Raw genomic sequence first — 25,846 nt, 5'->3', positions numbered from 1 at the left:
CGCTAGCGGCACTTGAATTTCAGGTACCTGACAGTCATTTTACGACATCGAAAATGTCTCGACTTCTGACAATCATACACGAGGCCGGTTTTGACAAAAACATTGAAATCATGCTTTTTCAGGCACCCCAAACAATTGCCTGACTGACAATATTACGATTTATTCGATTAAGTGAACTTCAATTTTAGGCCTCTTTCGTATTTATGGCCACTCGTGAACCCCATTTGCATCACTGTGCACCCCCCTGATACATTCGCGGCTGGCAAAACACCAATACGGGCGAGGGTTAACACACATATGACCACTCCTTACTCTCGTGTGACCGCTTTTTATTCCCGTTTGACGGCTCTTTACTCCCGGGTGAACGCTCTTCACTCCCATATCCCGCCCGTCTGCGCCTATGTCGATTTTTTTTGCAAGTCCAACCCGACAAAAGCGTCACCGGGTAACTCTTGTATTGCAAACATTACTCTAACCGGGATAACATTGACATTGACAGCAGTAGCTCTGTAGTGATTCACATCCGTTAACAAATATATGTAGCATGCTTCTAAGGCTCGGCTTCAATGTTATTTGACAGCCATTTTCAGGTTAACTCCCAGAAAACTTCCTAACCAGATTTATTCCTACAAAGCTGATATTCTTTCACGAATCACCGACGGCGAAGGTCATCCCGGGATCCTGAATTTCGTTTATTTCTAGCAAACAAAAATCTATTTTTCACAGAGGGTGTCACTGAAGTTATGAGTTGAACAAAGTAAGTGGCTGTTGTTATTGTGGTGTATTTCTCGTCCAAATCGGGTGTCCGTGTGGAGTGCGCTGTGACCATAATTTGACAAAGACTTCCGAAAAACTCGGCCTTCAAGAGTGCAGGGGTCACCGATCCGCCCGGACGGTCCGTGGCGGTCCTCCAGGGGTCACCGGACGGTCCGCGGCGACCCTCCATGGGTTGGGATCACGATTTGGTAGTCTGCGTACCGCCACCGACGTTGACAGAGCTGCCCACGTCTCCGACCTGCGGCAGAGGGCGCCGGTCAGCGGTCACTGGCGCCGGATTGTGCCAACTGTTCATTGCGATAGAGGGCGCCGGTCGGCGGTCACTGGCGCAGGATTCTGCCAACGGTTACTGGCCACCGCCGAACTGGGCGCAGGTCGGCGGTCACTGCTACGGTACGGTACTCTGCCAACTATTTTCTGGGACGACCAACTCAACGAAACAGTGGTATAACGGGAGCTGGTGAGGAATGCCGGCATTTATTAATAATGAAATTTCATATTTAACCTGGGTGGTGTTTCACTGACGCTGCCAGCGCGCTGCCGGCGCATCTCGCGAGCTGTGTGACACACGAAGCCCATTGCTCCAACACGACCACAAGTCTGACGTCGGCGCGCTGGCAGCGTCGGTGATACGCCGCCCTGGGTATGCAGCGTCACCGGATAACAGGGACAGGCTACACTACACAACATCCACGGCCACGACCGGTTCCGTTAGTCTGCGGCCGGCGGTGACGTCAGCCGGTGGCGTCACAGCCGGCCAATGGCCACTCACCCTGGAGCCGACGGTGACGTCAGCGGCAGAGGACGACTGTTGAGAGGAGCCGGTACTGGCGGCCGTGTGCTGGACGCCTGCAAAGGTCAGCGCCAGTCAGAGCAGCCCACCGAGCGCCGCTCCCCGCGCGCACCGCCACCGGCCGCCCCCAAAACGGTACCGGCGCCGGCCGGCCGGCCTCACCGCCCCCAAAACGGTACCCGTGCCGGCCGGCCTCGCCGCCCCCAAAACGGTACCCGTGCCGGCCGGCCGGCCTCACCGCCCCCAAAACGGTACCCGCGCCGGCCTCACCGCCCCCAAAACGGTACCCGTGCCGGCCGGCCTCGCCGCCACCGGCCGCCCCCAAAGGGGTACCGGCGCCGGCCGGCCGCCCCCAAAACGGTAGGGGAGAGTGGGGAAAGATGCCCAGGGTTTCGCTATGTCATATATTATTCGAAAATGACGACCGGAAAGCAAAAACTTGGAGTTTCAACGGAAGCCGACATCATTTTTCTCCAAAAATATCACACTTCCGTGAATGAAATAGGATAACTTTTTTTGCTATTAAGCATTTTCCTGAAGAAGTGAAAGGGGGCATCTTACCCCACAGGGTGGGAAAGACACCCCTGGCGTTGGGGAAGATGCCCCCTGCACTTTAAGTGACATAAATGGTCACGTGAATCGCCTGAACGAATCAGTAGTCCCTTCGAGCCTGCAGTAAACACCAAACGTCATCGTAAGGGCCCTCAAAAGTAGTCGTAAGGGGCTTCAGAGGTTATCGTTAGGGCCATCATACGAGTAGTCCAGCGCGGCCAAGCAAGCCTCCGTGGTGGCGTTCGGAGACCACTGTGGGGCCCTTATAGGTCTTCATGATGCTTGAGGGCCCTCGAGCCCATCGTGGGGACCTCAGATGCCAGCGCGGCCCGTGGAGCCAACGTGGAAGCCCTCAAAGGATGTCGTGAGGGGCCCTGGAGCCAATAATGGGGCCCGCAGAGGCCGTCGTGAGGGCTCTCAGAGTCAGATGCCGCCCAAAAAGTCGCTGTGTGGGCCGAGAGACCGGCATGGGGAGCACCCGACCGTACCGGACTCTCATTAGTCCCAGATCGGCTTTTGTCTCTCATCACAAGCATGCAATAAATGATTTGACGGGCTGCTTGAAGGACAGCCTACGGATTTAGGGGGGACGTCTTTCCCCATCAGGACAGGGGGCATCTTACCCCAAGGTACCGAAGTAACATTAAATCAGTACAATTTGTTAGCCATAAAACTACACCCTGAAACAAACTGTTTGGGACACAGTACACGCATGTAAATGTATCACGACTATAGCAAGGGACGCAAAAATTATCTACCTTCTTTGATAATTACAATGTTTTAACACCAAAACATTTTTTGAAAGCAGCAAATAAAAAACATGCAATCACCAGCCAGCCGTTACCCAACTGAGCTTCGCAAATTTTTGTGAAGTTAACGAGGCAGGCTTCCGCTTTACGCTAAGAACACTAATTTCCAAGCTCGATTCTTTGTTTCGCCGCTAGAGGGGGTGGGGCGTCTTTCCCACCCTGGGCATCTTACCCCACTCTCCCCTACCGGCGCCGGCCGGCCGGCCTCACCGCCCCCAAAACGGTACCCGCGCCGGCCTCACCGCCCCCAAAACGGTACCGGCGCCGGCCGGCCGGCCTCACCGCCCCCAAAACGGTACCCGCGCCGGCCTCACCGCCCCCAAAACGGTACCCGCGCCGGCCTCACCGCCCCCAAAACGGTACCCGCGCCGGCCTCACCGCCCCCAAAACGGTACCGGCGCCGGCCGGCCGGCCTCACCGCCCCCAAAACGGTACCCGCGCCGGCCGGCCTCGCCGCCACCGGCCGCCCCCAAAACGGTACCGGCCGGCCTCGCCGCCACCGGCGGCTGCCCGAACGGCCTCCCATTTGGCGACAGTTAATAGCAACGATGCTCTTTACTGAGGCAGATAAAAAATCAATTAAGCATCATATAATGAATGAATTGCTTGTATATCATCACCCTTTTCCGTGGATATTTATCTAATGCCTGAAGCAGACTCTTTCCGCAGTCAGGAAATCGCATGCGAGAGCCTATTCAAATACATGGAAGCACGCTCGCATCAATCGCACGCACCTCCCAGATGCGATTGATGCGGGAAGAATTATAATGTATTTGAATAGGCTCTCGCATGCGATTTCCTGAACGCCGAAAGAGTCTGTTTCAGCCTTAAATGTAACACCCATTAAAAATTTACCCGCGAGTTCCTGGGGGGACGTTAAAAGCACACAATTTTCGCCGCACTATGGCTAAAAAACGGCGCCGAAGGTGCGCCAAATTTTGGATACCAGAAGGGATTTGATTGAAGTTTGTTGTAACCAAGTTTCAAGGAAAATCTGTTGATTTTTTTTTTTTTTTGATACCATAAACGGGGTGACGTTGCCAAGCGGGATGACTTTGCTACGTGTCTCGACAATGTTTTAGGATGATCTCTAGCTAGTGATATTTTACAATGGAAATAATCATTTTTTATGCACCTATGAAAGATAATTGATGGTCCTTCCAATAGTACCAGCACTGAGACTGCCAATACAATATTAACCCTAGAACGCCTAGGGGGGGGGGTTGTATCAACCCCCCCCCCCCCTGAGGTTTTTTTCGAAGTGCACGCTAAACGGCTTGTCGTAGCGGGCTGAAATTTTCAATACCCTCTGGGGCAACCTTTGCGCATCTTTTGCCGAAAAAAATTGATCGGGTCATGTCAGGTCACGGAGTTATGACGTCATAAGAGGTACAGCCTCCGGCCGACAGTTACCAAACGTGTGCGCCGAATCCCTAGGTTTTCTGCCGGTGATACCCACATTGTTTGATGGATCATGATGAAACTTCCCATGCATGTTGGGGCAAGCATTGGCTATCGTGTGGTGCAAGAAAATTGACCGGGTCAGGTCAGGTCACGGAGCTATGACGTCACAAGAGGAACAGCGTCCGGTACTATTTTTGAAAAGCGCCCGAACCACTATTTTGCTAATTCTTGTCACCTCAATGGGAATATGCAGCAATATTAGCTTCTATAGGGAGCAAATGGACCTCCCAAATCCAAAAATACAATCAGATTTCAAAAATTTAAATTTTGATTTTTCGAATTTCTGCCGCCGACTGTGATCTTGCCGACTTCCGGCGCTCCCAACGCGCCATTTTTAGAGCTAGGGAAACGAAATACATACCAAACGATAGAGAATTGATCAAGAAACACGATAGTGAAGGTTTCAAGTCGATATCTCCCACCGTTTTGCCGCAATCGCCGCGGAAAGTTGAAAAAGTTTGATTTTTTCGGAAAATTTGACCTTTGACCGGTCATAAGTAGGTCAAATGTTGACCTAGGACCAAAAAATATACCACCAATCGCGAGATCTCGTTGAGAGCAATCCGTTGGTTTTTTCCGCTAAGCTCTACGACCTTCCGTTTCGAAACGCCAGGGGGGGTCGTAACACCCCCCCCCCCTGGTCGTTCGTGTTATGAGAAATGGCCTGGTCGTGCGAGGGTTAAGGTACAATCAAATGGCTATCTCTGCCTTTTGATTATCGTTCTATATTTCCCAAAAGCTTGAACTAAATTTTGAGAGATTCTCGTGACAACTACACAACCATGACGCACGCAATTCTTAAAGCTCCATCCTTCTCCGTCTCTCCGTCCCAGCATCCATCCCTCCGTGTCCCTCCGTCTATCCGCCCCTCGTCCCTCCATCCTTCTCCGTCTCTCCGTCCCAGCCTCCATCCCTCCGTGTCCCTCCGTCTATCCGTCCCTCGTCCCTCCATCCTTCTCCGTCTCTCCGTCCCAGCCTCCATCCCTCCGTGTCCCTCCGTCTATCCGTCCCTCGTCCCTCCATCCTTCTCCGTCTCTCCGTCCCAGCCTCCATCCCTCCGTGTCCCTCCGTCTATCCGTCCTTCGTCCCTCCATCCTTCTCCGTCTCTCCGTCCCAGCCTCCATCCCTCCGTGTCCCTCCGTCTATCCGTCCCTCGTCCCTCCATCCTTCTCCGTCTCTCCGTCCCAGCCTCCATCCCTCCGTGTCCCTCCGTCTATCCGTCCCTCGTCCCTCCGTCCTCTCCGTCTCTCCGTCCCAGCCTCCATCCCTCCGTGTCCCTCCGTCTATCCGTCCCTCGTCCCTCCATCCTTCTCCGTCTCTCCGTCCCAGCCTCCATCCCTCCGTGTCCCTCCGTCTATCCGTCCCTCGTCCCTCCATCCTTCTCCGTCTCTCCGTCCCAGCCTCCATCCCTCCGTGTCCCTCCGTCTATCCGTCCTTCGTCCCTCCATCCTTCTCCGTCTCTCCGTCCCAGCCTCCATCCCTCCGTGTCCCTCCGTCTATCCGTCCCTCGTCCCTCCATCCTTCTCCGTCTCTCCGTCCCAGCCTCCATCCCTCCGTGTCCCTCCGTCTATCCGTCCTTCGTCCCTCCATCCTTCTCCGTCTCTCCGTCCCAGCCTCCATCCCTCCGTGTCCCTCCGTCTATCCGTCCCTCGTCCCTCCATCCTTCTCCGTCTCTCCGTCCCAGCCTCCATCCCTCCGTGTCCCTCCGTCTATCCGCCCCTCGTCCCTCCATCCTTCTCCGTCTCTCCGTCCCAGCCTCCATCCCTCCGTGTCCCTCCGTCTATCCGTCCCTCGTCCCTCCATCCTTCTCCGTCTCTCCGTCCCAGCCTCCATCCCTCTGTGTCCCTCCGTCTATCCGTCCCTCGTCCCTCCATCCTCTCCGTCTCTCCGTCCCAGCCTCCATCCCTCCGTGTCCCTCCGTCTATCCGTCCCTCGTCCCTCCATCCTTCTCCGTCTCTCCGTCCCAGCCTCCATCCCTCCGTGTCCCTCCGTCTATCCGCCCCTCGTCCTCATCCCCGTCAATCCGTTCTCTCCATTCCTCCTTCCGCGTCCCTCCACGTCCCTCCATCCCCGTCCCTCCATCCCCCGTCCCTCCGCCCCCCGTCCTTCAGTCCCTTTCCGTCCCCCCGTCCCCTGCCCCTCTCCGTCCCCCTCTATCCGTCGCTCGGTGGACTGACCGTGTGCGGCGCCGTCCGGGCCGACCGAGTTGGTCAGAGCCAGGGCGTCCGTCTTGGTGCCCTTGGCCGTGTCGCCCGACGAGCGAACGATTCCCGTCGACGTGGAGAATCGGCCGTCATTGAGCGCGATGCTGCCCGTCAGAAGCACCGCTGTGGACACAGGCGATCGTCCGTCATTGAGCGCGATGCTGCCCGTCAGAAGCACCGCTGTGGACACAGGCGATCGTCCGTCATTGAGCGCGATGCTGCCCGTCAGAAGCACCGCTGTGGACACAGGTGATCGGCCGTCATTGAGCGCGATACTGCAAGTCCGGAGCCCCTTTGCTAAGAGAGTTCCCCCCTCAACGGAACGTAGGTGTTAAAGGAAATATATCAATTTAATATATCGAATTTAAATATATCGAAGGCCTGAAGCCAGATACATAACCACTTAACCTAAAAATATTTGATTTACTATTGCCTGTAATCTCTCCTAAGGCATTGCCTTCGGCACTGCACTGCTTCGCATTGAGCTGGTTCCGTGTTTTTGTTTACATAATGACGTAATTTTCAGTGACTTTGTAATTCCTGGACATTATGAACTCTGGCCCATTCAAGGCACTGGACATTTCGACACTGGGCATATCGTACCCTGGACGTTATGAACCCCGGCCAGAATGAATGCTCCTCTTTTCCATAACGCAAGTGACTTGGGGGTGGGCTCTACAGAGCCCTCCCCTCCTATCTCCGAAACTACTGGGCCGATCGTCAAAATTCAAACGGCGTCTGATAGCCCTGGAAATTGGAAAACTGTCGAGCGAAACCTAATATCATTGACCTTGATGTCAACGATGACGTCACAGGTCAGATCAAAGCAAAAATTATCAGCATTTTGGCTTGTTCACAATTTAGGTTCTTGCCACCGGCTTACAAGCCCCATGAGGCTCATTTTTGGTTTACGCACTCCTTGATATATGCCTTAGATGCGGTGAGGATACCAAACTTTTACTTTGAATTTTTCAGGTCAAGGCCAGGTCATCCTAGGTCACGAAAATTGTATATCATATATCGGTCACCTGACGCTTGTTTCATGGTCCATTTTACACGTAGATTTTGAAAATAATGTCTGTGTCATTTGAGGTCATTTTCAGCTGAATTTACCGAAGGTCAAGTCAATTTCAGGTCAGAAAAGGTCAAATTTAGAAAATGAAATTTTCCAACAAAGAAGGTGCCTATCAGATGCAGTTTGAGCTCAGGAACACGATGGTGCCATTAATATTGTTGTACGATGTCAAAAACGTACTGAAATATGGCTTTGAAAAATATACATATAATTGTAAAATTTTGACAATAATGCACATAACTTAGCTACTTTTGAATATATTGGGCTACAGCTTGCTAGGGTAATTTGTCAGTGTGTGTTCTATCACATACATTTCGGTTTTTGCGAAAAATTAAAAAAAAACTTTTTGAAAAAATATATATATTTTTGTAATTGAAAAACATATTTGTCAAAATTTTCAAAAATTTTGAAAATTTGAGATAGCCGTTCGATAGCTACGTGTATTTGTGATCCACTGATGCAAAGAAATTGTATCTAGCTTTAAAACTGAGCTTTTGAGAGCGTTTGCCGTAATTCAATATTTTGCATCAAAATCAGCCGACATGACGCCACTCTGACGTCATTTCTGGCCCAACTATGGTAGCTAGAAAGTTGACATTTTAACACAAGGTGTCAAATTTATACCGCTGAAGATACTGCAAGTTTCGTGTTGATCTGTGAAACGGTTTAAAAGATATTGCCGAAAATGGGAAAGGGCTCTGTAGAGTCCCCCCAGTCATGCGCGGTTTAAGCCGCTTCGAAACATATATTTTTTTACCTGGAAAGGTCAAGGTCAAATTTTGACCTCAGGTCAAGGTCACATGGTGACCCAAATAGGTCATGCTGCATATCATTCGATGTGTCTCGACAAGACAAGCACAATGAAGCCATCCCCAGCGTTCTATCTCTTTCCAATCGGGAGTTATTGGCAAAAATCTGTTTGTAGCCTCAAATGACCTCGGATGATCTTTCTAGAGGCTATCAGCAAAAACGACACCTTGGTCGTCACGGGTGGTCCAAATCATTGTGATTCTGAAACAGTTGTACCGTTCCTATGCGTACACACGGATCTAGAGGCATTTTCATTTTTCTCCATTGACTTATAATGGAAAGGTCACGCCACTGTCCTGACCTCAGGTCACAGATATAAAAAAATATCCGAGAAATACAAATTGTAAGTGCCCATAACATCATGCAATCCACCAAGTTTAAAACCTTTCTTACAAACACTGCAGGCTGGACATGATTGCAAACTTGTTTAGGCTTGGTCAGTTAACTTGACCTGGTGACCTGGCCTGACATGACCTGGGGTCAAAAATTTCACACATCGTCCAAAATTGATGTACAGAAAGATACTCCAAGCGGCGTGGCGCTACTCCCCGCGGTTAGTTCTTTTGGTTTGGAACGGGTGGGCTGAATCAAATGGGAGGATGATCGGAGCGGCCATGGGTTTGATGAATAGTTCTGTGGTGAGGGAGCCATCATCTTCGAAGCGGATCAAGGTGTCCAAAAATGGGATTTGACGAGTGTTTGAATGTTTCGTTTCTACTATTAAGTGCACTTATCTACCGTCCATGGTGGTTATTTACCGCCTGTTCCGGTGATCTATCGTCACTGTCGGGTATTTACTGTTGGAGCTGGTTATTGACTGCCGGTTCCCGCGGCGTCGTCGCTACTGGTTCTTTACTGTTGGTTCCGGCGCAATCGGCAGTAGCTATTCATAATCGAGTGTGGTTATTTGCCATTGGTTCTGGCGAGGTCGGTAAAGGCTATTCGACATCAACAGTGGCTATTTAGTGTTGTACCATTTATCCTCCGTCCTTTTAGGCGCAGTCCGTAATGGTTATCAATTATCATTCATGTGTATATTTTACCGAAGGTTTCGGCATGTTCTGAAGCGGTTATTTACCGTCGGTGGTGTTTACATAGTGATGGTTACTTTTCCTTGGTATGTAAGTTTTATTTTCCGGCCCGGCACGATCTAGGGTGGTTTCATCGCTTCCGGTGCGGTCAGTGCTGGTTTTTACAGTCGATGTTTTTTTTTTACCGTCGTTGCTGGCGCGATCGCCGATCGTCGCCGTTGGTGGTGGTTTTACTGACCGTCGGTGGTGGTTATTTACCGTCGGTGGTGGTTATTTACCGTCGGTTCCGGCGCGGTCGGTGGTGGTTTTTTACCGTCGGTTCCGGCGCGGTCGGTGGTGGTTATTTACCGTCGGTTCCGGCGCGGTCGGTGGCGGTTATTTACCGTCGGTTCCGGCGCGGTCGGTGGTGGTTATTTACCGTCGGTTCCGGCGCGGTCGGTGGTGGTTATTTACCGTCGGTTCCGGCGCGGTCGGTGGTGGTTTTTTACCGTCGGTTCCGGCGCGGTCGGTGGTGGTTATTTACCGTCGGTTCCGGCGCGGTCGGTGGCGGTTATTTACCGTCGGTTCCGGCGCGGTCGGTGGTGGTTTTTTACCGTCGGTTCCGGCGCGGTCGGTGGCGGCTATTTACCGTCGGTTCCGGCGCGGTCGGTGGTGGTTATTTACCGTCGGTTCCGGCGCGGTCGGTGGCGGTTATTTACCGTCGGTTCCGGCGCGGTCGGTGGTGGTTATTTACCGTCGTTTCCGGCGCGGTCGGTGGTGGTTATTTACCGTCGGTGGTGGTTATTTACCGTCGGTTCCGGCGCAATCGGTGGTGGTTATTTACCGTCGGTTCCGGCGCGGTCGGTGGTGATTATTTACCGTCGGTGCCGGCGCGGTCGGTGGTGGTTTTTTACCGTCGGTTCCGGCGCGGTCGGTGGTGGTTATTTACCGTCGGTTCCGGCGCGGTCGGTGGTGGTTATTTACCGTCGTTTCCGGCGCGGTCGATGGTGGTTATTTACCGTCGGTGGTGGTTATTTACCGTCGGTGGCGGTTATTTACCGTCGGTTCCGGCGCGGTCGGTGGTGGTTTTTTACCGTCGGTTCCGGCGCGGTCGGTGGTGGTTTTTTTCCGTCGGTTCCGGCGCGGTCGGTGTTGGTTTTTTTACCGTCGGTTCCGGCGCGGTCGGTGGCGGTTATTTACCGTCGGTTCCGGCGCGGTCGGTGGCGGTTATTTACCGTCGGTTCCGGCGCGGTCGGTGGCGGTTATTTACCGTCGGTTCCGGCGCGGTCGGTGGTGGTTATTTACCGTCGGTTCCGGCGCGGTCGGTGGTGGTTATTTACCGTCGGTGGTGGTTATTTACCGTCGGTGGTGGTTATTTACCGTCGGTGGTGGTTATTTACCGTCGGTTCCGGCGCGGTCGGTGGTGGTTATTTACCGTCAGTTCCGGCGCGGTCGGTGGCGGTTATTTACCGTCGGTTCCGGCGCGGTCGGTGGTGGTTATTTACCGTCGGTTCCGGCGCGGTCGGTGGCGGTTATTTACCGTCGGTTCCGGCGCGGTCGGTGGTGGTTATTTACCGTCGTTTCCGGCGCGGTCGGTGGTGGTTATTTACCGTCGGTGGTGGTTATTTACCGTCGGTTCCGGCGCGGTCGGTGGTGGTTATTTACCGTCGGTTCCGGCGCGGTCGGTGGTGATTATTTACCGTCGGTTCCGGCGCGGTCGGTGGTGGTTTTTTACCGTCGGTTCCGGCGCGGTCGGTGGTGGTTATTTACCGTCGGTTCCGGCGCGGTCGGTGGCGGTTATTTACCGTCGGTTCCGGCGCGGTCGGTGGTGGTTATTTACCGTCGGTTCCGGCGCGGTCGCTGGTGGTTTTTTACCGTCGGTTCCGGCGCAGTCGGTGGTGGTTTTTTACCGTCGGTTCCGGCGCGGTCGCTGGCGGTTATTTACCGTCGGTTCCGGCGCGGTCGGTGATGGTTATTTACAGTCGGTTCCGGCGCAGTCGGTGGCGGTTATTTACCGTCGGTTCCGGGGCGTTCGGTGTTGGTTTTTTTACCGTCGGTTCCGGCGCGGTCGGTGGTGGTTATTTACCGTCGGTTCCGGCGCGGTCGGTGGCGGTTATTTACCGTCGGTTCCGGCGCGGTCGGTGGTGGTTATTTACCGTCGGTTCCGGCGCGGTCGGTGGTGGTTATTTACCGTCGGTGGTGGTTATTTACCGTCGGTGGTGGTTATTTACCGTCGGTGGTGGTTATTTACCGTCGGTGGTGGTTATTTACCGTCGGTGGTGGTTATTTACCGTCGGTTCCGGCGCGGTCGGTGGTGGTTATTTACCGTCGGTTCCGGCGCGGTCGGTGGTGGTTTTTTCCGTCGGTTCCGGCGCGGTCGGTGGTGTTTTTTTACCGTCGGTTCCGGCGCGGTCGGTGGCGGTTATTTACCGTCGGTTCCGGCGCGGTCGGTGGCGGTTATTTACCGTCGGTTCCGGCGCGGTCGGTGGCGGTTATTTACCGTCGGTTCCGGCGCGGTCGGTGGTGGTTATTTACCGTCGGTTCCGGCGCGGTCGGTGGTGGTTATTTACCGTCGGTGGTGGTTATTTACCGTCGGTGGTGGTTATTTACCGTCGGTTCCGGCGCGGTCGGTGGCGGCTATTTACCGTCGGTGGTGTTTTTTTACCGTCGGTTCCGGCGCCGTCGGTGGTGATTATTTACCGTCGATTCCGGCGCGGTCGGTGGCGGTTATTTACCGTCGGTGGTGGTTATTTACCGTTGGTTCCGGCGCGGTTGGTGCCGGCGCGTCCGGCGCCGTCGGTGGTGGTAACGCTGGCCGATATACCGCCGGGGCCCGGGTCGGCCTGAGAGGCCCCGAACACAGCGCTCTGACTGGTCCGGCGGCCGTCCGCTGAGCTGCAGGAGTCGGCACAGGTCAACAGAGAGCAGCGCAGCTCACAGCGGGGCAGCTCAGGTCTGCACGCGTACAGGTACAGGTCACTGGCGCACAGGTCAACAGAGAGCAGCGCAGCTCACAACGGGGCAGCTCAGGTCTGCACGGGTACAGGTACAGGTCACTGGCGCACAGGTCAACAGAGAGCAGCGCAGCTCACAGCGGGGCAGCTCAGGTCTGCACGGGTACAGGTACAGGTCACTTGCACTGGCCATGGCCAAGGAGGTGAGCACTGAGCAATGTCAGTGGAGGTTAGGTAAAGTTAGACAGGTCTACAAAGCCAACAGAGTTACATGTCAACAAAGCTCATGGCAGGTCCACAGGAGGTCAATACAGGTCAGCACAGGTTCACAAGAGATCAGCACAGGTCAGCCGAGGTCAACAGAGGTCAGCAGAGGTCAGCGAGGTCGGCATAATTTAGAGAGGTTTTGTAGAGAGCTTTCGGTGCCGCCTCGCGGAGCTCGATGACAACCATTGGTTCTCGAGATAACAGGGAGGTCGAATCCGACCCCCCCCCCCTCCCTCCCTCCGTGATCGTGGGTACGGAAATAGCTCAGGCGGTGCCGGGTTAACTTACCTGCAATACCTGTCATATGATATTTTTTAATGTTACTTGACTCTGTCTAGTGTAGCGTCGTGAAATTAATCGGAAAACAGAAACAATCGCGGAAAATTATTTTCATTACATAAGTCAGAGCTACGCTCGAAGAAGTCGCGTTCTTACCTGCCAATGACGAAAACTGCGGAGAGAAGACCCAAGGAAAAGTGTTTCAAATCGTAGTCCAGTATAGAGTTAACCTTCGCCCGTAAACGGTGTTTTGCCACCTTCGCCCATGCAGGGGGGGGTTGGTGCGACCCCCCCCCCCTGGCGTTGGAAAACGGAGCGTCGTAGAGCTTAGCGGAAAAGACCAACGGATTGCTCTCAACGAGATCTCGCGATTGGTGGTATATTTTTTGGTCCTAGGTCAACATTTGACCTACTTATGACCGGTCAAAGGTCAAATTTTCGGAAAAATCTAACTTTTTCAGATTTCCGCGCCGATTGCGAAAAAAAAACGGTAAGAGATATCGACTTGAAACCTTCACTATCGTGATCCTTGATCAATTCTCTATCGTTTGGTGTGTATTTCGATGTCATAACTCTAAAAATGATGCGTTGGGAGCATCGAAAGTCTGCAAGGTCATTTGTGCATTGGGTCACGTCAGGCGTGTGACGTCACTAACCTGACCCTGACCCAAAATGAACTACAAGAAACAACTGACGATGCCTGAAATGGATAGCAAATTCGAATTCAGGGCATCAAAATACCCCGAAAAGGCATACAAGTGCAAGAAGTCATTACAGGTCAACCGAGGTCACTGACCTGACCTTGACCTTTAGTAACCTTGAAAAGGTCAACGGACATTGTGCCAATGTCAAATCAGCCAGTTATGATTCTAAAACAATCCATCAGTGTGTCAGGTCAGTCGGCATTTATACCATTGTGAAGCAATCTCCAATTTAGCGTAAATCTGGCCGGAGGTTGTTCCCTTTATGACGTCATAACTCCGTGACATGACATGACCTTGACAATTTTTTTTACCAAAAGTTGCGCAAAGGATGCCCCAAAGGGTACTGAAAATTTGAGCAGGCTATCTGAAACGGTTCGGCGTGTAGCTAAGAAAACCTCAGGGGGGGTTGCACCAACCCCCCCCCCCCTACATGGGCGAGGGTTAACCCGTGCCCCGCCGAGGGCGGGGGGAGGGAGCGGGGGCTAAATGCCCCCTCCTCTCTTCTTCCGTCGTTATCTTCTAAAGTAGGTATTGTACGTACAGTCGTGTACAGGTTGATGGTCCTCTACTCTTTATCCACCGGGTTCCTATGGCTCAGCATTGGCAGCAGCCGCCTGGTACGGGGACCCGCAGTTGCTACTGTACACGAACCCCAACTATAGCCGTCTGTCCTGTCCAGTAACAACCGACAACATTGCTATCGACTGCCGGTCCCTGTACAAGAGCAGCTGAGGTTTTCTGTGCGTGCCCTCTGACAGCTTATCGTTGTTCCCTGTGAGGGTGCTGGGACAATTTGCTCAGGGTCGCTGTACAGTAGCAACTGCGGGTCCCCGTACCGGTACGCTGTGCCGAATGACCCGAAAGTTATGCGGCACAGTCTACCCGCGCCGTTTGACATCGGCTCGGGTCGCCGGGTGGAGCGCTTTGTAGACCAGCTGTTGCGTCAGACCAGCGCGGGGGGGAAGGGGCTCGTCTCAGTGGTTGGCGTGGGCTGGCGAGTGGTGTGGGGCGCGTTGGTGGACCATGGGGGCTGGTCGGGTGTGTGTGGTCACTTCCTGGACCTGCATTGCACATTTTGCGTCGCTTAACAACTGCATTCCTGTTTTTGATAAGCACAATGCACGAAAGACCCAGCGAATATGATTTACTTTACTTGTGCATTGTGCAAAACGTGATTTGGCACGGTATCGAGGCAACAGTAGGTCTTGTGCCTATGCATGATATTTAGGCAATACGTTTATGAAAACGGTAGATGGATACTGGATGTCAATTCGTATGCTAAATGTCGGCACGTATTAAATGAATGAATCAATCAATCAATCAATCAAACAATCTATCGACATGTATAAAACCGTAATCACTAATAGCAATCAAAACATCCTAACTCGGAAAAGCAGCCGGAGCCCTGATGACCCAGTAAACATGCCGACGTCGGCCTGACGTCGGGCCGAGGCTCGGCCCGACGTCGGCCCAACGTCGCTTCAACCTCGGCCCGACATCGGCTGGACGTCGTATATGCCCGCATGTTCCGACGTCCAGCCGAAGTCCAGCCGACGTCGAGCCGACGTCGGGCCGATATCGTTTGCCGAGGTTGACGAGATCGTTTGTCGTTGGACCGACGGGGCCGACGTCGGCATGTATATTGGGACAACGCGCCAAAAATATCGACCGGCGGCGGGATTCGAGCCCCTCAGTCGCCGACGTCGGCATGTTTACTGGGACAATACGCCAAAAGCATCAGCCGGCGATGGGATTCGAACACTGTGTCATTCGAACGCGAGGTTAGTGCGCTAACCACAACACCACGCAGCCAGCTAACGAATTCGGTTTGTTTTGTTGGGTTATGCCCTTTCGGTCTGACAAGACCATTTCAGAGCCTGAAGGATCATAGGATGGAGACATTGGTCTTCTTGGCGAGCACCCTGGGTCCAGTTCATATAGAGTCCCTGGTCCCATTGCTGTTACGTGACACTTATTGGAAAGGGCGACCCCACCATGGATTCATATAGCCACTCTTACACACCTGCACCAACGTTTCCCAAAGTTTCCCTTTGATAAGTGGCACTTTGACAAAGTGACACTTGCCGACTGGCCTTTCTATATGAACTGGGCCCGGCCCTGGTGAGTTGCCGGGGCTGAGCCTGACCAAAGGATAGGCCGAGCAGCCCCCAAGCACTCAACGCACCCGGCTACGGGCGAGCTCGGCTTACGGGCAATCCCAAATGGGATAAAGTTTCCCGTCCAGTCCGGATCAGGGGGTTGTGGCGTGGAGGAAGCTTTGAGTTTCCTGAGGATATTTTGAATACAGAAGCTCTTTATGAAACATGAAACATGTATTTTATATTATTTTTATCGGCCCGACGTCGGCTGGACCTCAGCAATTGACCTTGGTCCGACGTCGGCCCGACGTCGGCTGGACCTCGGCTGGACGTCGGAACATGCGGGCATATCCGACATCCAGCCGACGTCGTGCCGAGGTTGGACCTGGTTGGACCGACGTCGGGCCGACGTCGGCATGCCGATGCCGAGTTGCCGACGTCACCCCGACGTCGGCCGACGTCGGGCCGACGTCGGCATGTTTACTGGGGAGGCTCGAACCGGGATTCCACGCTATAAATTTTGCCTTTGATCCATCATCATTCCACCAAGCTAGAGTGACCGGCACCCGAACCCACAAAAAAACATTAATTGACTTTGCCGCCGACCTCCCGGCCCCGCCGCCCGCCCGGCCAGACTTTGCCCCGACCATAGCCATCATCCGGTGTAGCTCAGCGTAGGAGTGCTCGGCTGTCAAACTGACCGGTAGTGAGGGGCCCGGTTCGAAACGTGTCGGATGCTGGATGTTTATTTCTCGCTGGGAGGCTTTGCGTTTAGTCCACTTTTCAGAAAGATCATTTGGTGACTGACCTGCTTTCTATCTTTGCTGCAATTCATGAGGAGACCGTATGCACCCTTACCTGTCCTTCCGCACCCCACTTGGGAGATGGGTGGTTGCCCCCCCCCCCCCATGGGTTTTGTGAATATATCTAAAACGAATTTTTGGAGGGGGGATACGATCGGTTCTATGCGACAAGTGACCACACACGCCCAGCCCCAGGTCCGCTCACTCCCTCTCCACATCACCCCCGCCCCACACCACACTCCAGCCCGCCTCATCCACCGAGCCGAGTAATGACGAGCCTCAGCGCCCCGGGGCGCGACCTGTCAGCGAACCGGCGGGGACGCGGGCCGGCGGTTGCGTGCGCCGCGGGGGCAGGGGCGCGTCCAGGCGTCGGGGACATCGAGGCGGCGCGAGCTGGCGCCGCCACGGCGACACTGGACCAGACCTAATAATTGGACACCTCAACATCCAGTCGTTGAAGCCCAAACTGCCGGATCTGCGAGACGACATTCATAGAGTTTCAAGGATTTGATATATTATCATTGTTATTATATAATAACAGTGTTCGCTGACAGGTCGCGCCCCGGGGCGCTGAGGCTCGTTATGGCTCGGCTCAGTGGATGAGGCGGGCTGGAGTGTGTTGTGGGGAGGGGGTGATATGGGTAAGGAGTGAGCGGACCTGGGGCTGGGCGTTTGTGGTCACTTGTCGCATAGAACCGATCGTATCCCCCCTCCAAAAATTCGTTTTAGATATATTCACAAAACCCAAGGGGGGCAACCACCCATCTCCCAAGTGGGGTGCGGAAGGACAGGTAAGGGTGCATACGGTCTCCTCATGAATTGCAGCAAAGAAAGAAAGCAGGTCAGTCACCAAATGATCTTTCTGAAAAGTGGACTAAACGCAAAGCCTCCCAACGAGAAATAAACATCCAGCATCCGAAGCGTTTCGAACCGGGCCCCTCACTACCGGTCAGTTTGACAGTCGAGCACTCCTACGTTGAGATACACCGGGTGGTGGCTATGGCCGGGGCAAAGTCTGGCCGGGCGGGCGGCGGGGCCGGGAGGTCGGCGGCAAAGTCAATTAATGTTTTTGTGGGTTCGGGTGCCGGTCACTCTAGCTTGGTGGAATGATGATGGATCATAGGCAAAGTTTACAGCGTGGAGTCCCGGTTCGAGCCTCATCATGGCTACGGCTGCTTTTCCGAGTTAGGATGGTTATTGCTGTTAGTGGTTACGGTTTTATGCATGTCGATTGATTGTTTGACTGATTGATTAATTCATTCATTCATTTAATACGTGCCGACATTTAGCATACGAATTGACATCCAGTATCCGTCTACCGTTTTCATATACGTATTGCCTAAATATCATGCATAGGCACAAGACCTATGGTTGCCTCGATATCGTGCCAAATCACGTTTTGCACAATGCACAAGTAAAGTAAATTATATTCGCTGGGTCTTTCGTGCATTGTGTTTATCAAAAACAGGAATGCAATTGTTAAGCGACGCAAAATGTGCAATGCAGGTCCAGGAAGTGACCACACACACCCGACCAGCCCCCATGGTCCACCAACACGCCCCACACCACTCGCCAGCCCACGCCAACCACTGAGACGAGCCCCTCCCCCCCCCCCCCCAGCGCTGGTCTGACGCAACAGCTGGTCTACAAAGCGCTCCACCCGGCGACCCGAGCCGATGTCAAACGGCGTGGGTAGACTGTGCCGCTTCACTCTCGGGTCATGCGGCACAGCCTACCGGTACCAGGCGGCTGCTGCCAATGCTGAGCCATAGGAACCCGGTGGCTAAAGAGTAGAGGACCATCAACCTGTACTTACACGACTGTAGCCCTCTGCAGACTGCGTGGTAGGTATTCTTTTTTCGACAAAACCGAGAATAACTCAAAGGCTAAGTTATCAGTCGGTCGGATCTCATTGCATAAAGATGTGCCATGCTCCACTCCTTCGATTGGTTCTATCACTGATCGAAGTATACGCCTAGTGCAGCAACAAAATGCAAAAGTTTGTTTTGGGGGCAGATATAAACTTTCGTGTGTTGTTGCCAAATTAGCTGGAAAATGTATACCAAAATAAGCCCAATCTAAGGTGCGGAGTCCCGTGCGTCTTGCTGTTACGATTTCCGAGTGACCGTTAGCATAGTATTCGCGTTATTCTCGGTTTTGTCGAAAAAAGAATACCTACCACGCAGTTTGCAGAGGGCTGTACATATCGTTCCCAAATTTAAAGAATCATCCGGCCATCAGTTTAACACCATGTGGCTATTTTTTACAGAAGCTATATGATACGCTGACCATAAATAACGTCGACTGACGTCATGTTTCAAGATTCTGCGGGAAGGGCTGCCACGCTTATAGTTTTGTAGATAAAGATATTAACTAATAAACAAGGTGTCGAATTAACAGTGCTTCAAAACTGCTATAAGTTTTTTTTAGAAAAAAAGAATTTGATCCCTTAAAACTATTTTTTATATAAAATACCCCTCTAATAAAATGGAAATAAACGCATTACATGTTATAGAAAGCAAGTTCATCCATTGAACTGACAAATTTCATATTGACGGTTTCTTTTTGACAAACTTATGGCGAAAAACTACTCTTAATTGATGACGTCAAATTTTTAAGCTCTATTTAAGTCGTTCTACATCACTTAGCGCAAAACTAAGATCACCCATGGTTTCCCCGTGACGAGCTGCAACGAATACCTACCTACCCTTTGTATGCAACCATAGCAATTTGGAAATTTTGACCTTTTTTATCTGACCTGACTTTCACCAGAACGTAACGTAAACTGGCCTAAATGGTCGCCTAATTTCACGTACCCGTTGGTGAACTGGTAACTGTGTTTTCACGTACTCGGCGGTGGACTGGTGACTGTGTTTTCACGTACCCAGCGGTGGACTGGTGACTGTGTTTTCACGTACCCGGCGGCACTGGCGGATCCAGGGGGCGGCAGGGGCTAAAGCCCCCCCCCCCCCATTCGAAACTCGACCGGGGCGGCAATATAACTTAGCCCCCCCCCCCCCAAATGCACCGGGATTGGTCATTAAGGGGATTGACGACGGAAGTTCCTTTAGAAATTTCTTTTCGCTGTTAAGTTGGTAGCGATTTGGCAGCTATTCAATAACCTACCTATCGATTTCAGTATGAAGTTAACAAACTTGCTCTGGCAGCCTGACCTAACATGACCCGGCAATGTTGCATTCACGTAATATGCGCAACAAATTTTTAGGAACACTCACTGAATTTGCGTTGAAAAACTTGTTTTGTTTCGTTATTGTACAAGAAGCATATGAGGGACCTTTTTGCCCCTTTCCGCGAATAACGGTAAAATACTTATTTCGGTCAGAGCTCAGGCCAATCTCTAAGGGTTCAGTCGGGTCACTTATTTCTTAAAACTAGGGCCCTTAACCCGCGCCCCACTGGGGGGGGGGGCTATTCATAGCCCCCTCCCGTTTTTCTGTAATAACTTCCAAACCGCTTGACGTATCGACGCCCAACTTTCAGTACCTTCGGCTGCATCAATTTTACACCTTGTGTCAAAATATGAACTTCGTAGCTACCATAGGTCGGCCGGAAATGACGTTAGAGTGACGTCATGTTCGGCCGATTTCGACGCAAAACATTGAACCACGGCAATCGCTCCCAAGAGCTGTTTTTAAGCTAGATCCAATTTCTTTGCATGAAAGGACTAAGAATAGACTGCGCTATCAAACTGCTATCTCGGATTTTCAAAATTTTGAAAATTTCGAAAATTGTATATAGTAAAATTTAAAAAGTTTTTGACTTTTCGAGAAAAAACGGAAGATATGTGATAGAACGCATGCTTCTGACTAGCTCTAGCAAGTTTTAGCTTAATATCTTCAAAAATGGACAAGTTATACGCATACTTGCAAAAAATTTACAATTATTCATTTTTCAAATTAATTTTTCAGTACGTATTTGACATCATACACCAATATAAATAGCACCATCGTGTTCCTGAGCTCAAACTGCATCCAATAGACACCTTTTTTGTTGAAAAATTTTAACTTCAAAATTTGACCTTTTTTTACCTGAAAGTGACCTGACCTAAGCTAAATTCGACTCAAAATGACCTCGAATGACACCGACGACATCAAATTCTAAATCTATGGCCTAAATGGACCATAAAACATGTGTCACGTGACCGACGCATGATATAATATTTCCGTGACCTGTGATGACCTGACCCTGACCTGAAAATCAAAGTACAAGTTTGGTACCCTCAGCGTATTTAGAGCATCTGTTCACGAGTGTGTATACCAAAAATGAGCCTGATCTGACTTGTAAGACGGCGGCCAGAGCCCAAAATGTGAACAAGCCAAAATGCTAAAATTTTTACTTTGACCTGACCTGTGACGTCATATAAAATTAGGTTTCGCTCGACAGTTCTTCCGGGGCTATTAGCCGCCGTTTGAATTTTGACGATCAGCCCAGTAGTTTCGGAGTTAGGAGGGGGGCTATGAAGAGCCTCCCCCCCCCCCCCCCCCCCAGTAGGGCGTGTTATACGCAGACCCCAGTGGGGCGCGGGTTAAGGCATCCAAGGGCAGTCCCGGCTTTTGAGTGCACCACCTCGGCATTTGATGCTACGACAGATGTTGATTTTGAAGTCTGAATATATGTTACAGGCCGTATGAAAATGTTGTGCCTGGCACAGTCAGGCCATATGAAACAGCCTGAAAACACCGGCCGTTTGCAAACCATGACCTGAAATATCAGACCGTTTGAAAACGGCCTAGTTAGTTTTCAATGGGCCTGGCGAGGTAAAATAACCCTGTGCACTGCCGGATCCAGGGGGCCGCGGGGTCATGCCTCCAAGCCTGAAAGGGGGACCAGCATTGAGCATACCTGTATTTTGGCCCCAAAACACTTACGAAAAATTAATGTGAGAAGGTAGCGTAGTAGGAAGAGAGAAACTACCGTATCATTAAAAGTCTGTGAGCTTGATAAAAGTGTCGGTCATGTCTTCACTCAAGAAGGTCTTATTGCATACTTTACCTCTCGATCGACGTGTGAAGTTATCGTGCAAGTTATCATGATGATGAAACCGATCGCAACGAAACTTAAGTCCTACCCTCATGTTGACAAAGTCTGAAAATTTCATGACCCTGACCCAAGTGACCTTTGACCTGTGGCGTATTTCTCCAGACTATGTTTGGCCATGTTTGAGACCGTGCTTGGCCGGAATCGCGATTCGGCTTATGTCGGCTCACATTATCCGCGCGTTTGCAGTTTTTTTGTGGTTTAAAACGCTCAAACATGTGAAATGATTTGGTCTCATCAATTGTGGTAGGTGTCAATGTCACCTTAGGGCCAAGTCAGGTCATTGACCTTTGATGACCTCGGTGCTTTATTCCGAGTTTAGCATGTTTCTACTTTCTATGATAGTTTCGTTTAGCTGATTTTGAATTTAGTATTTAGCGACCATTTGAACATTAACGAAGTAGCTTTGATGCCTTCGTATCATGTTGCGTAGCTGCCGGTGGTGGTGGACACCTGCTATGCGGACGCCCATAAGTACCCCTACTGGTTGGCCCGACCTGACCTGGCCCGACCTGGCCTAAATGCATGAAGACATCATCTATGATCCAAACTAACATAAACTTTGTGATCAGCACCAAAACAAAAACTATTACAGCCTTAATTTAGGAGGTTCTGACAGGTACTGATGTTCCCGTCTTTTAGGTCTGTGACCTGACCTGGGCGGTGTTTCACGGTACGCTGCCAGCCGCTGCCAGCGCTGTTGGCGCTTTTGGTTTCCATGGAGACATCAACAAGCCTAACCGACAACACTACCGAAGGTTGACCTTAGCTTGCGGAATGCGCTGGCAGCGGCTGGCAGCGCGACCGTGAAACACCGCCCTGGAAGGTCAACCAATGACCAAAGACCTTAAAATCGGGTATCATCGGCCTCCTCTCGTCACCCACGGGCAACGTGGGTGACGTTGCCTCTTGTTTTTTTCCGCGAGCTCTAGCTTGATCAGGGGCCGAACGGCAGGGGGGTCCAAGCTCCAACCGACACGTCCCAGCCCGCGAAGACTGCGCCAAGCACCGACCCGGAGCGGGCTAACTGGTCGACAAAAGCAATTTGAAGTGTTTTCAATGCAATATAAAGGCACGGGTCGGGTGGGCTACCATTTCGAAATATTTTTTTTTTTTTGAAAAAAAAATATCGTTTCAGGGCTGCGACGAAAAATAAGTGGCCTAAATCCGATGAAAAACAGGATTTGGGGGTACCCTAGGTTTGGTTCCTAGCATGAGTTGCCCCCCCCCCCCAAACGCAGGTCTGGATCCGCCAGTGCCGGGCGGTGGACTGAAGGCCCCCTGCCGAGTGGGACTGTCCCGGCGGTGGACTGGTGACTGTGTTTTCACGTACCCACCCGGCGGTGGACTGGTGACTGTGTTTTCACGTACCCGGCGGTGGACTGGTGACTGTGTTTTCACGTACCCGGCGGTGGACTGGTGACTGTGTTTTCACGTACCCGGCGGTGGACTGGTGACTGTGTTTTCACCCACCCGGCGGTGAGCTGGTGACTGTGTTTTCACGTACCCGGCGGTGGACTGGTGACTGTGTTTTCACCCACCCGGCGGTGGACTGGTGACTGTGTTTTCACGTACCCGGCGGTGGACTGGTGACTGTGTTTTCACGTACCCGGCGGTGGACTGGTGACTGTGTTTTCACGTACCCGGCGGTGGACTGGTGACTGTGTTTTCACGTACCCGGCGGTGGACTGGTGACTGTGTTTTCACGTACCCGGCGGTGGACTGGTGACTGTGTTTTCACGTACCCAGCGGTGGACTGGTGACTGTGTTTTCACGTACCCGGCGGTGGACTGGTGACTGTGTTTTCACGTACCCGGCGGTGGACTGGTGACTGTGTTTTCACGTACCCAGCGGTGGACTGGTGACTGTGTTTTCACGTACCCAGCGGTGGACTGGTGACTGTGTTTTCACGTACCCGGCGGTGGACTGGTGACTGTGTTTTCACGTACCGGGCGGTGGACTGAAGACCTCCTGCCGAGTGGGACGGTCCCGGCAGGCTGACTTGAGACTCGGTCAGCGATTCGACCTTGACCTGGCCGCCTTTGGGCGTGACCTTGACCTTGACGTCGACGGGCGCGCCCTTGGAGCCGGAGTTCAGCGGCTCCTCCGGCGGCTCCTTCTGCGCGCTGAGGGCTGGGACGGAGAGAGAGAGAGAGAGAGAGAGAGAGAGAGAGAGAGAGGGGGGGGAGAGAGAGAGAAAGAGAGAGAGAGGGGGGGAGAGAGAGAGAGAGAGAGAGAGCTCTGCACGTGCGGTAGGACAAGAGGGTACTTCCAACGGGCTTGTGCGCGGCACTCTACTGAGCGATCGCTAACGGTGTGCCAAATTTGGGTGCAACCGGCCCAGTCGCTCCCGAGTTCTGGAAGCGGCATCCTGCACGTGCGCACGTGCAACCTGAGTCAAAACTGACTTTTGCACGGCACTCTTCTAACCGGTACCCAACTGTATACCAAATTTGACCGCAATTGGCCCAGCCGTTCTCGAGATCTGGGCCTCGTTTCATAAAGCGAGTCCGTAACTTACGACGGTTTTTGGTCTTGTATTGCAAGTGCATGTGAAGCGATCGCGTTAGTTTGAATTGTTAAATTTATTTATCTCGCAAGCAAGAACAGAATGGAGAAAATACATTTATCGCTTCACATGCTTTTGCAATACAAGACCAGAAACCGGCGTAAGTTACGGACTCGCTTTATGAAACGAGGCCCTGGAAGCACCCACTGCACGTGCGCACGTGCAGTGGAACCCTAACCGTATCACATAGTAATACATTGCCTGCTGGATGCCTACCTACATGCCAAGTTTCAGCAAAATCACACCAGTAATTACCGAGATATTGTAAGGGGAACAAATTTGACACCTCACTTCTTTTTGCATTTTGCACGTGCAGTGGGGGTTGACCCACATCGTATTGTACTGTATTGTATTTACGTCATAGACTCATCCCTTCATGAGATCGGAATCACAGGGCTATTCTCGAGTCAGAGTCAACACACGCTAAGAAATGCAATGATGAGGATAAAAAGTGAACACACATAAACCACACTACACTCACGATGCATAAGCTAAAAGCGGTTACAGCGACGTGTCAGCTCATGTCACCGAAGATAAGAGTTCTAAGACCTTGCTGGTAAACATCGAGGTGGACATGTCCCAGAACTCGCGTGGTAGGGCGTTATAGCCTGCGGCAGCGCGGTACACGAATTGCCGCTTCCCCGCAGCCGAGCCGTGTATGCGGGGAAGACTAAGCAGGTGGTCCTGCCTGGTGCTGCGACTACGGTCTGGACGCTCGGCATTAGTGGCAAATAGTGCAGCTAGTGACTCGGGCTGACCTGTTCGTCTAGCTTTGTGCAGGATGTTTAGGGTTTGGGCTTGAACCATAGTGGAGGGGTCCGGCCACCCGAGGGAGGCAAGGACAGAGGAGATGTGGTCGAATTTCTTTTTGCCGGAGATGATGCGGGCCGCAAAATTTAGAATTTTGTTGATGGTGGCGAGGTTCTTGGCAGACCCGTTGCCATAGACGGAGAGGCAGTAGCGGACGTGGGAAAGGACGAGGGCAGACACAAGGATTGGGAGAGTACCGGATGGTAGGTAGTGGCGGATGTGGGAGAGACCGATAAGGATGCCGAAGCACTTCTGTGATAGTTGCGATACGTGCGAGTCCCAAGTGAGATGGCGATCAAAAGTGACACCGAGATTTTTTGCTTCAGTGCAAGGTGATAGCACGGCTTGCCGAAATTTGACCGTGAACGGTGGGAGGTCTCGCAGATTTTGACGTGAGCCGATGGGAAGTAGCTCGAATTTTGACTCGTTAAGTTTTAAACCGTTCGAATGAAAGTAATCACCAAGCGACTGGAGAGATGCCTCGAGTTTTAAGATAAGGTCAGGTAGCTCGGACTTGTGTCCAGAGACTAAAACCTGGGTGTCATCGGCGTACTGAATGATAAAAGAGTCGCCAGCGTACAAGCTAAGATCGTTAACGACGATGCTGAACAAGAGAGGACCCAACGATGACCCCTGGAAGACGCCCTGGCTAATGTTGAGCGGAGGGGAGCTCTGTGAGGCAGAGATGGCTACGCTTTGCGTGTGACCGTCAAGATAATTTCGAAACCAGGCAGTGTCAATGCCGTGCAGCTCGAGCTTGTCAAGCAATTTAGAATGGGAAATCACGTCAAAAGCTTTAGACAGATCAA

At 52.2% G+C, this 25,846-nt stretch overlaps 1 protein-coding gene across 2 annotated transcripts in view; it reads right to left on the bottom strand.

Annotated features, from left to right (window-relative positions):
* Positions 1-438: 438 nt before the first annotated feature.
* The window catches only part of LOC122389792 (prophage side tail fiber protein homolog StfR-like), a 108,838-nt gene continuing 83,430 nt past the window's right edge, over positions 439-25,846 (bottom strand). For both annotated transcript variants that reach the window (XM_043382190.1, XM_043382191.1), the window contains exons 7-11: positions 23,608-23,791; positions 12,250-12,389; positions 6,573-6,722; positions 1,550-1,626; positions 439-1,015 (exon numbers count right to left, since the gene is read on the bottom strand). In XM_043382190.1, coding sequence (XP_043238125.1) covers positions 956-1,015; positions 1,550-1,626; positions 6,573-6,722; positions 12,250-12,389; positions 23,608-23,791 — 611 coding nt within the window. In that variant the 3' untranslated portion in view covers positions 439-955. The remainder of the gene's footprint in view (positions 1,016-1,549; positions 1,627-6,572; positions 6,723-12,249; positions 12,390-23,607; positions 23,792-25,846) is intronic.

The sequence above is a fragment of the Amphibalanus amphitrite genome, unplaced genomic scaffold, assembly GCF_019059575.1.
Source record: "Amphibalanus amphitrite isolate SeventyFive unplaced genomic scaffold, NRLGWU_Aamphi_draft 000372F_arrow, whole genome shotgun sequence".
NCBI classification, from domain to species: domain Eukaryota; kingdom Metazoa; phylum Arthropoda; class Thecostraca; order Balanomorpha; family Balanidae; genus Amphibalanus; species Amphibalanus amphitrite.
The sequence above is the reverse complement of the archived record's forward strand: the minus strand, read 5'-3'. Positions and strand labels throughout refer to the sequence as shown.